General features: G+C 35.2%; 1 protein-coding gene across 1 annotated transcript; it reads right to left on the bottom strand.

Moving 5' to 3' along the window:
* Nucleotides 1-3,195: 3,195 nt before the first annotated feature.
* LOC124439425 (protein ALP1-like) lies at nucleotides 3,196-3,882 on the bottom strand. The gene has a single exon (XM_046989650.1). The coding sequence runs from the start codon at nucleotides 3,880-3,882 to the stop codon at nucleotides 3,196-3,198; it is 687 nt and encodes a 228-aa protein (XP_046845606.1).
* Nucleotides 3,883-12,885: the final 9,003 nt, after the last annotated feature.

Raw genomic sequence — 12,885 nt, forward strand, 5'->3', positions numbered from 1 at the left:
ATACTTTGGTCTTTCGCACCAAATAAAATCGTTGGCTAAGGCGCATTGATAAGATACAAGGTAAAGAAGTCTGTAATCTGTATGCAAATGATTTCATTGCCATAGTATCAGTGATGACACATGACGTTTACTGATAAGATCATTGTTTTTTTGATCGAGACATTAGTCCGAGATCATAACAAATCTTGTAATTTTTACCGCATTTTTTTGGAGACGCACTTCCTTTTTACTGTTAATTAGTCACATATAATTTGGCAAAAACGATCCGGTTTCAAGGCTTCAATAAGATGAGATGATGAGATTGTAGTTTTGCATGTTGATAGACTCATATACAATTATTTACCTTGATTCATAATCAGTGTTTCAGCTTGAACATCATGTGATTAAATTTGAAAATATGCTACTGGAACCTAAAATAAAAGATATAATTTGAAAACAAGTAAGTGACAGAAAAGAACAAGAAACGCTTAACTTTTCGTTTACTGGAAGCCGGCCAATAAATATTGGGCTGAGATCATTTGACCATGTCAATACTATGGTGCTTTGCTACTTTGTTACCCTTAAACAACTTATTAGGGTTGTTCTTTAACATGTCAACACTATGTACCGATATCATTGCCTTCTTTCCTTAACAGAAGCCCAAACTGCTTAGCGATCACTAAAGTAAGTTTCAAGAGTACTTGCTTAGACATCTTCTTCCATCAAATTTGTATAGAGGTGATCAATCAAAGTCCATTATCTGTTGTGGAACTTGATATAAGTTGCTGGAGACTATTGTCATTGATCATAAGATTATTCAGTGATCTTCGTTCTGTCTTATCAAGCCAATCGACTTTAAAGTCACCAATGATTATAACCTGTGAAGTAGGATGCTCTTCCAAAGTGGAACAAATGGCAACAAAAAGAGATGACAGTGCAAGTGTTGGAGATCTTTATACAGCAATTACAATTAAGTCTGGGTGTTCGACTGTCTTCAGCAAAGTTAGCTCGATTCCACGACAGTTTCCTACTCATGGGTATCCTGTCATCATGGGAAGTTTGAAATATACAGCTGTTCCGTGATATGGACGATTATTGTGCGAAATGTCATCATTTTTTGTATAACTCATAGCCTTGAATCTCATACATTTCATTAGGGTCTTGAGCGCTAAATATTGTTTCAGTAAAAATTTGGACGTCAACTGACGAATATTGTATAACTTTTCGCCTATCATCAATGTGTTTGTGCAAAGATCTTGCATTGAGATAAGAAATTTTTAAATCAGTTTAATTTAGCATGTACAACAAAAATTTAATTTATACTCATTTCTCAGCAATTGCATTTCTTCTACAACTTTAGCATCAGTGCAAATCTTACTTTCGCAAAGATCGGTCAGTAGACCTTCGATATTTGTTACTCTGTTTAGGGCCTGATTACATCGACCGAGTTGGCCCGGTCCAACGGGTGCCCTACTTCTTGCAATGTTTTCTTATGTTTTCAAAAACTTTGATTACATGAGAAGCGAGTTGGCTCGCTTTACCGGGACTGCGGTTGTTGATTGCCGGGCCAACTCGCCTAGGCGAGATGAAAACTATCCTTTTTCGCCGTGCAATTGCTTCTTGCAGTGTTGTCCAGGCAAAGCGAGTTAGAATGGTAATATATGCGCATGTTCGTACTCTTACGTTTCGTTTTCAAAATGGAGGACACTCTACAAAAGGCAAGTGCACAAAAAAATCGATTCAAATAATCAAATCAATCCTGAAATCCGTTTCATATTAACCAATGAATTGGTCTAGGATTTACTTGATGCATTACTTGATTATAAAACCAGAATGGAGTACAACAACTCTGATTTTAATGCTGATATAAGCAAACAATATGAGGCGGTTAAGATGAAAATGGCGTTGAACTATAGCGATCAACCGTCTCTGTTTGGTCCAGTGATTATTCGTGATCAAATCGTTGATCTAGAGGATAGGAAAACTTATTTAAAAAATGTTGAAGACGATAAAGCAAAAGTGCGAAAGGGGTATTCGCGAATTTTAGAGAAAATAAAAACTTTGAGACAGAAATTTAGTAATGCAGTCACATCTGGAAGGCGTTCGGGATGTTGACGTTTAATCATGGAATTTTACGATATAATGGTTCTAATATGGGGTAGGTCCCATCAACTGAGCCTCTTCCTTATGGCAGATGCTTAGGTGAAGCAGTTCATAGTGAACATGCCGTTTTACTTGACTTGACTGACAATGATTTGGAAAATGGAAATGAAGAAACTAATAAAGGAGATGATACTGTCCTTGACTCCTTTTCCGGTGATGGAACTACATCTACTTTAAGCAATGATATTGGTAAATGTAAGCGCCTTGATAGTGCTAGTATACATTATTCAGTTCCATTAGTGATTGACAACAAAAGAAAACATTTGGAACGCAGGTGTTAGCTGCACAGAGAGACAAATTCTACTTCAAGAATACAAAGAGGAAAAAGAGTTTCGTAAAGAGTTATCTAGTGCATTGAGAGAGTCAAAAATATTTTTGCTGAATCAATGAAGGCAATGAGTACTGCAATGATGGCAAAGGCTTCATCAATACAAAGGTCAGCTGAAGTTCAGAATGTGACATCTCATTATTTTAATATGGCTCCACAAGCTTCAAATCCATTTCCAACAATCTCAAATGTTATTCAGCAAGGAAATTACTCATATCCTAATGCAAATAATCGACATTCTACAGCAATACCAAGCGGGAATAATGGAAATAATACTGAGGATGAGCAGCCCACATATTGTGATTTACATTAGACCTGGTAACGTTTTTGTTAGCACTTACGTTGTGGTTTGATATTTACATTGTTTTTTGTTTTTATGTTATTGTTCAATCATATTGTTCAATCAAATTCAATTATAAGCGATGATTTTATATTTTATAAAGTACAAGCATTGAACTTAAAGATATTTTTTAGTTGACTTACATTCAGATCAATGAGACTGCATTTATAACCCTGTAAGTTTGTAATTGTTTATTATAGTTTTAGAAAGATGTAGTTTTTATAATTTGCCAGTTATTACATATTGCCACATAGTAAAAACAAATTCTTAATTATTGTGATAAAGTTACAAACAGCTAATAAAATTCATGCCTTAAAAATAGCATGCAACTTCTAAAACACAAATTATTTTCTAGACAGTAGCCAAATAATATTTTTTGCTTTTTTCAATATTTATGAGGCAATTGTACTTGTATATATTTTGTAAGAGTATTTCTTATGGCTTCTCCATCCCCTGTGTTGTCAGAATAGACTAGATCTGGAGCATTTATGTACATATTTTTATTAGTAATATTTTCTGCCATTCGATATCTTACAAGCTCTGCATCAATTTCATCATGATAAAGTTTACAGAAATCGTGGAGTACAAAACATGCCAAAACAACATTAGGTTCTGTAGTGAGCTTCAGCTCCATTGTTCTTGATAAAATGGACCAACGGGCTTTAGTTCGTCCGAAAGGACATTCAATTGGATTTCGAGAACACTTTAATAAATTATTGAAAATCATTTCAACATCACTTTTGCAAGACTGAAATTCCTTGATGCAGTATGGTAGTAAAGGATAAGCAGAGTCACCGATGACATAATTAGGAATCTTATTATGACCAGGGAGTAGGTTGTTGAAGGTCTGTGGTAGTTGTCCTGAATGTAGCTTTTTGCCAAAAAAAGAATTTGAAAATACTTTTGCATCATGCACACTAACAGGCCATCTGCACTCTTCATCCATGAACAAACCCTTGGCATCACACACTGCTTCAACACTCAGCGAGAAGAGCCTATGGTAATTAAAATAGTCCTGAGACTCGACATGTGGTCTTTGAATAGGAATATGGGTCCCATCAATGCACCCCATCGCCTGTATCATGCCAAATTTTGTCTCAAACTCTGTAGCTTTTATTCTCAAACTGTTCACTAGTTAATTCCAAGTGTATTTGCCGTCATCAAAATTGTGGCAGTGTCTTTCAAATAGTACAACGTCACAGCAACGTTTTTCTCGACAAATAACGCGGGATAATTCTGTGATATACCTGGAGAAATATAAGATCGTAATTCTTCGCACAACTCAATAAACTGGTCCTTCGACGTGCGGAAATTCTTTTTCCAGTATTCTAGTGGTGATATTTCATCAATCATATTCGCCCACCAAGCATCTGTTCTTCTCTGTTTTACTCTCCTTCATCTTTTTGTAACTAATCGTTTTAGTTTTTGGTATATTTTACTTTTCTTTGAGCGATAGTCTTCTTTGTGGCGTAATACATTATTAAGAATCTGCTTACATGTTGCCAATAGGCAAAATAAGCGTGCAATAAACCTTGAAACTGAAAAATTAATGCTGCAAAAAGGCAAAACTTGCGAGAAACATCAAACTTCATTTTGGAAACAAACGAGGCTTGCCTTTTTTCCCGCCATATTTTAAACTATAGTCTGGGACGCAATATTTCATGTAATTCCGTCTAATCGGGCCAACTCAATTCCATGTAACCGGCATGCTAGAGCGACATAGTGATATGTGGAATTGCCCTTCTTGTACTCAAATTAATGACAATTTGTGATTGATCACCTTGTGATCTATGAATAGTTTTTGCTGACGCTGGTCTTAACGGAAATTGCTTTATTACAACGTGAGTGAATTTGTTTTACCAACAGCAAGTTGTCCATGCACTTGAAATATACGTGTTTGCGTATAAAGAATTGAATTTTCTTGTCGAGTTTTCCTTCCAACATCATTGCAGTCAAACTTTAACCCAGACGAGACCAGAAGGTTTCGTATAGTTGGTCAATTGAATATGTTTTATTACATTAGTCGCGCCGATTGTCAAACTATTATCAGTGCCAATATTTATTGCAAGTTCTGTTCGCTGTCTCACAGCAATATGTAAATTGTAAGCTATCTGTTTGGAATTTTTTAAAGAAACGTGAGGTTTTTGCCGCATTATCTTTTCTTTGAGTTTAGATGAGCAAGCTCTAATGACGCTATCTTGTGCGTTGATATTGTGTTTTTGAGCACGATTGAATGATTGATAAACTTTAACATTATATTCATCAACCAAAGTATTTTGAATGAATAAACGTATAGCTTATGTGGGACACTCTCTTCAACGCATCGCTCATTGAGTTTTCCGCCTCTGGGTGCCGGAAATATTTTTGAAATGCTAATCGAGGGGCGACAAGTCGACATTCTAGTTCATTTAGATAACAAAGATGGTTTTTCAGCAAATTTCATACCATTAGCAATCGCACAAGGGGAAACTTTCCCCCATTTTAAGGGATCATTACAGGTTTGACAAATCCATTCAATATCATCAAAACTTTGCAGATACTGAGTTATGTCAGGATTAACCAATCTTAACTTGTCTGCAGGAGAAACAGAATGTTTATTACACAATTGGTCACAGCAAGTGCAATTATATAGAGGTCCTGTGGTGATAGAGTTATCAAACTTTGTAATAAGTGCTAATGTGTCAAAATATTTACTTTACAACCAACAATATACTGCATTTGAAGTAACAGTTGCATTTGAAGGCAGTTCGTTAACTTTATGCTTACAATGCTTTGTAGATTTTAATTTTTCTAGAAGCTCTATTTCTTTCTTTGTCTTTGGCAGGTCTAGCTTCCCTTTGCTCAGTCGTCTCATTTTGTTTTCTTGCTTTGTATGCATTTATGTCTTTAACAAGTCTAGCTTCTCTTTGCTCAATAGTCTTGTTTTGTTTTCTTGTTTTGTTTACATTTTTGGCGATGGCAAGTTTAGCTTCCCTTTGCTCAATGGTCTCATTTTGTCTTCTACCTTTTTTTGCATTTTTTTCAATTGTAAGTCTACTTTCCCTATGCTGGGTACTCTCATTTTGTCTTTTTGCTTTTTCCTGCTATTAGCTTTTGTAAGTCTATCTTTTCTTTGCTGAGGAGTCTCATTCTATTTTTTTGAACTGATATATTCTCTAATTTTTGCAAGACTAACTTCACTTTGTCTTGTTTTTTCATTGGTTCTCATCCTTTTTCTAGATATTTGAATGTTTCTTATGCAGTTTACTTTTTCTGTGTCTATGGTTGATTGTTTCATTGGCTTAGACAAGTCTATTATATTTGAATTTGTAAAATCTTTTGACTCAAGCCCTATGACCATATCATCATTACTAATGCACTTTACTTCCTTTAATTCAAATGGCAATACAATTTTGTTACGCTTGACTTTGATGTTAATCGCAAATACTCTACAAGATTTTCTATTCCTTTCATTGATATTGAAACACAAAAACCCGATGCACATGGTCTACCATATAAATCTCGTGAATTTGAATCAAACACTTTAGACACATCAGGAAAAGGCATCATTTATTGCTACAGTACTCATACCAATTGCTAGTAAGCAATTTTTATGGTTGAAAAAATGAAATACTTCATTAAGAGGATGCTCAAGAGTCACATATGGGAGACTATTTAATCAAAAAGGAAAAAATCTATTGACTGCTTTATTGCCACCAGTTCTAAGGCTTAGTTCAAACGGTGACCTTCTCATGTGCCGAACTTAAAAAAGCGACGTGAAACGAGTAGCGTTATCACCCTATTCGTGCGTACATATCCTATTCAATCCATGATCTAAACCCGAGTAAACTGGAGTGAATTTTATGGCGCTCAATTGTAAACAACATGGCGTCTTCGACGAGACAATGTCAATTGATTGTTGACTGTAATTTTTGTCAAAAAGAAACAAAATACAAGTGTATAACTTACAATAGTCTAGTTTGTAACCGTTGTAGTTTGTTTCAAGACGATGAGGAAACTATTGGTTGGAAAGCTGGAATCTGTTGGATCTTGCCCAAATTGTGTAAGGAATTCAACCACTGATAGGCATCCAGTCGAATCACCGGAGATAGAAAATCATCCCACTCTGTTTAATTTAAATACTTTTTACGCTGAAGGCCGAGAAACTTCAACACCCTCTCCGTTACTTGGAAGAAAAAGGTTAGACCTAAATAATTATTATTAAAGCCCCAAGAAATATTATAATTTTCCTTTATTCAATATACCGTATTCGTACTATTGTTTAGACCAACATTTTATTTGTAATTGCTCAACTGATGATGAATCTAAAGTTAATGCTAATGACGATCGTTCAAGCTGGCAGGAAAGCCTTGTGGACCGAGAACGTTTTAAATGATTTTATCGATATTGTTGCTAACAGTGATTACTACAAGAAAAATTAATTTTCACGAATGCGAAAACCAAAAGAATGGTAATATATGCGAAAACATTTTGACAGCAAGGTGCCATGAAAGAAAAGAAAACATAGACCTTACTGTTTCTCAAATACGTATTAAATTTAAGAAATGTACTGAAGAATGCAGTAGTATGGAGACTGCCAGTTCTAGCACACTTCTCAGTTTGAGAAGGAGTATACACATATCTAAGTGCAAACGCAAAACTTTGAATAATTTCTGAATTTAAAGGAACAAAAAGATAATCCTTTAACCACGGTACACGTAATGGACACCGTTGACAAAGCAGTTATCCTATTTCATCAAGAACGAAACTTACAATGCCTGACGCTTCCACTACACCAGCGAAAACCCAATTGCATTGGTTAAAGTATTGATTTGTCATGTAAAAGGTTTGTTTGTTTTAATATTCCAATCGATATTGATTTCCTGAGTGTTGCAATTAGATTATGCAAATATAAAACACCCCCAACACCCCCACACACAAGCAATTAGTTTACACAAAGAAAACATTTATTTAATGATAAGATTTTATAACCAGTTTCTGCTCACCAACATAGCTGAGCAGCAAACGGTCAATGAAGAAAATATCAGGACCTGACATGCCTACAATTGCACTTCCCTTGATAAACTCGTATCTTGTCTTCAAACCATAGTTCGGATCCTCAAGATGGGGATCAGATGATTCCATTCTGCCTGCGCTATCACTATAGTACAATGCGGCAGTGAGTTGAGATCGTTTAGCTGGCGGACCATAATTCAAAAGGGTGTCAATCTACGCACGATAGGCAAATGTTCCTGTTACTTGTGTGACAAGCTTTTTATTCAAAAATACATCCACTTGCTTAATTAAACTGTGTAAAAAATCTTTCACCTGCCCAACTTTAGCATCGTCATCAAGATTCTGCCCGTTTGCTTTGGTCACTTTTGCTCTTACTACAAGCATTGTTTTAGACAAGTCAACGTAATCTTCAGTTTCGGGCCATATAAAAGTAAGCGGCCCATTGTCAGATACACTAGATACAGGTAGGTGATTAACCTATTGTCTTTTTTCTATAACGGTTTGCGTTGGTGGCATATAGAATAGATCAAGCTAGCTTTTTGTACATTCTGATGATTTCAGGTAAACAACTTCCATTTTTAAACAAAATATCTTCTGCTTTATTTGCTTTTCGTCTCTTGACCGAGTTGTGAATGACCTTGGAAGGAGAAGATTTCCTCTTTTAACTGTTTTTCAAACTGATTTCTTACGAGGTTGTCCTTTTCCAGTTTGAGCAAGGCTCTGCATTCTTTGACTATTCATGATACAAGGAAAAAGCTCAGATCCATGTCTTTATGTGAAAAATACGAAGCAACAAGAAGTGAATTTTATGATACTGTCTACTCATGTTGATGATATTCTTCTATTTTTCAATTCTACCAGATGCTGAAAGAAGAAAAGGAAGCTACTGCTTCAAAATTCAAAGTTGAAGATTTAAATAAAGTCAAACATTTCCTTGACATGCTGATCAAACGAGACAGAAAAGAAAGAAAATTGACAATCAGCCAATCGAAGTATTTGGAAGGAATCTTGAAACGATTCAACATGGAACAATGCAAACCAGTTTCAACATCGTTAGAGTTTGAGAAACACTTTCAGAGCTTTCCCGAGGAAGAGACCCCGACAAAATATACATGAATATGAAAAACGTATTGGATGTTTGACGTACGTGACAACAGCAACTCGTCCTAATTTGTCATCTGCTGTAGGAATTCCATCAAAACTTATGTTAAAGCCTGAGAAGGAGCATTGGCAGGGTGCAAAAAGAGTGTTGACATACCTCAAAGGCACAAGTAATTTTGATCTTGTTTATGAAGGCACAGACTCAGCATGCAAACTGATTTGATAGTCAGATGCTGATTGGGCAAGTGATGTGAACTCAAGAAAATCTACATCTGGATACGTGTTTCAGATCAACCAATCGACCATTAGCTGGAAAGAGGCAATCTTGTGTTGCTAGATTTTCGACTGAGGCTGAGTATGTTACGTTCAGTCATGCAACTCAAGAAATCATATGGCTACGACGATTACAAGCGGACCTTGGAATAAAGCAAAACCAACCATCCATATTAAATGAAAATAACCTTGGGGCAATCGAACTTTCGAGGAACCCACGATTCCGCAATCGAACAAAGCATACTGAGGTTGCATATCACTTTGTTTCAGAAAAGGTCAATGATGATTGTATTACTATTCAATACTGTAGTACAGACCAAATGTTAGCAGATATTATGACGAAAAGTTTACCCAAGCAAACATTTTAAAATTTCGAGACATGTTAGGTGTCAAAGAAATTTTAGTTTAATTCTTGAAGAACATTTATTAATTTATAGGAAACATTAAGTGGGAGTGTTAGCTATATGAAGTATTTCATATATGTAATGATACACTATATTGCATGAAGTATTGCATGTTCTGAACACACATGTTATCGTTGGGAAGCCTGTGAACTATTATATATCTCACCTATATTAGTGTTTTTTTTTATATTTAGATATTTTCTTATTATATTAAATTACAAAATATCAACAGTTTGAACCCGGAGGATCGCAACCTGAGAATGAGGGTAGAATCCTGAGAATGAGTGTTGGTATTGATGTAGACTGACGTTGCGGCAACCTTAGCGGTAGTCATCTTCAGAGTCAAGTGAGGAGTAAACGTCAGGTTAGCCGCATTTGTTGTCAGGTTCTTATGTGGTCGTATTGTGTGTGCAGGAAATGTGTGGGTGAGTGGGTGTCAATTGTGTATTGTTATCGTGAATTAGTTTAATAGCGCCTTCAGAGTGCCTCGGTACGGTGTTCAGGCACCAATGTGAACGTGTACTGAGAAGCACCTATTCAGCACATGGTTTTAAAACTTGTTTACAGTGAAAAACGTGAAATTATAAATAGACGAAGGTAGTGGGTACTACGTAGTGTGAACGGCCTGCAGATTTGTGCCCGAAACAGGGTATCGTTCCAGCACTCAATCTGAACGCGCTTAAGGGCCGATAAGTTGACCCGCTTTACCGAGTTGACTCTCTTTGTATAATTGTTATATATTATTTTGACATTTTGATTACATGGCAAGCTAGTTGTCCCGCCTTGCCGGGATCCCGGTTGTTGCTTGCAGAAACCTTTGCATCGTAAACTGAGCCTGGTCATTTACATTCTACATCCATAAGACAACCTTTACTGTCACAAACAGCTTGGACATTGAGGGAGAAAAATTGTTTGTAGTTGTAAAAGTCCTTTGAATTTTTCAGAGAGTGTTTCAAACGAATGTGAGTCCCATCAATACAACCAAAAGTTTGAACCATGCCAAAGTTTATCTTAAAATTGGATGCTTTTGCTCTCATTTCGTCAATTGTTTTTGGTAGATGAAGATACTTTGGTCCCAGCACTTTGTTTATCGCAGAGCATACTCCGACTAAAACGTGAGTAACAGTGCATTGATGAATGCAGAAGCGGAACGGAATGGGGGATGAAACGCAAATTGGGGAAAAAACAAGGAATTGAGGATAAAACGCGGAATAAAATTAGTGAAAGTTATTGAGTTATTTTTTATTGTTTATTCTTTTCGTGAACATAAAACTGCTTTGATTTATTAGAAATGAAACCAAGCACTATTAAAGAAAATTATAAAACTAGCATACAGAATAAGTTTAGCATGTTTATATATATTATGGCTTCAACAACCAACTCAACTCTGAATTAGACTCTTCACAAGAATCAGAACGTCGTATTTTCATATCAAAAAAGATATTTACAAATGACTTAATCGTAAGAATTCAATGCACAATGTCATGAACATTTGCATGTCACCTCTGCATCCCATCTTTAATTTTTTTGTTAGGTGAAAATGAAAGAAAAAGTTAGCTTGAGTGTGAATGCAATCTGAAATTCTTTACGAAATAAAATGTTTATTTAAGTGAACGCTGCACATGTTCTTATTACTTAGCCCTTTTACAGAAGTGTGACAGTCCTTATGCCTTATGTTTGGTTTTGTGATGTGCCATCTTTAGTATACTTAAACCTTTGACACCAACAAGTAGAGATAGCATAGATAACTTAAAATCATATTTAATGTTCATCGTCTATCTTACAATGCTGAAAACTACTTCTATTTAGTACAATGTGAAAGGTACTTTGAATAAAAAGTTTATGTTTAACTCAATATTTGAGTAGGAAACAAGACAATTTTTTTTAATACTCATATTTCGAATTTATTACAAATTCATCATCAGACTATGCCCGGAATGCTCGCACTGCAGGCTATCGTAATCCAATATGGCAATGTCTAATACATTTATCGAATTACTGCTGGTGACAACAGTTTTGTTTTGCCAATTAAATATTATCATGTTGTTGCTTCTAAGACGTAGAACGGTGAATAGAAATAGGCGAAGAAGTGAATTGATGAGTCAAAATGTGACAAAATGTCAATTCTTAGTAAAAGAGTAGGAAACCTGTAAAGAAACGACGATTGACAATTGGTGGATAAAGATGACCTCTGTGGAATCTCCTTCTGAATAATGGAATTAGAACTTCCGTATGAGTAAAAAAGACTTCATGACCATTGTGTTATGACCATTCATCACTCCTGTTTCAAATGCTCCTCGGTTAGGTAACAAACCTGAAAAACGATTAGCTGTTTGCCTCTGCTATCTTAAAGACACAGCAACCTTAAAGATGACAGCCAACGTATATGGGATTAGTGTACAAACAAATTCAAAATATATAAAGATTGTTTGCAAAGCTATAAAACAACATTTAGGTCCTAAATCTATTAAGATACCAACTGGTGAATAGCTGAGAAAGTCTGCAAAATATTTGAAGATGAACTAGGTTTTCCACAAGTTTTAGGTGCTGTTGACGGAACACATGTGCCGATTCTGTACCAAGCGAAAACAGCCATAGTTTTTTTTTCTCATAAAATGAATATACGTTGAATGCATTAAACAAAATGAATTCGTCAACATACTGTAAAGGTGCATTGGGTAAAACTTCCATTTACTTATCAAAACAACGCTTCAATAAAACCAAAGGAAAAGTGTTGTGGATTACATTCAAAAATTTTAATTTAATTATATTAAAACACTTTGGTAATGGTAACATGCAAGAAAATAAAAGTTCATAAAACAATAAAACATCTGCATCAAGTAACTGTAACAATAATTTCCATAGCTGGTAAGGATAAAAATCTAATGTAACCACTAATCCATTATTTGTTTCTATGCAGTGCGTTGTGCACTGCCATTTTCTGAAATCTACCATCTACTTATCTGCTCAACTTTTTTAAGTTAACCTAAACTGCAATTTCCAGAAAACCAAAAGTAAGAACAATCTATGGTTAATTTATGTTCTACTAATTTAAACGTCTTCATTACTAATGTTAGTGCTTGCATCACTGTAAGCACTTACTATTCAGAGTTGAGTTGGTTGTTAAAGCCTTATGTATACACATGCTAAACTTACTTATTCTGTATGCTAGTTTTATAATTTTAATTAATGGTACTTGTTTTCATTTCTAATAATTCAAAGTTCACAAAGAGAATTATAAACAATGAAAAATAACTCAACAACTCCCTACTTTTATTCCACGTTTCATGTCCAAGTCCGAG

The sequence above is a fragment of the Xenia sp. Carnegie-2017 genome, unplaced genomic scaffold (assembly GCF_021976095.1).
Source record: "Xenia sp. Carnegie-2017 unplaced genomic scaffold, XeniaSp_v1 HiC_scaffold_19, whole genome shotgun sequence".
In the NCBI taxonomy this organism is placed as follows: domain Eukaryota; kingdom Metazoa; phylum Cnidaria; class Anthozoa; order Malacalcyonacea; family Xeniidae; genus Xenia; species Xenia sp. Carnegie-2017.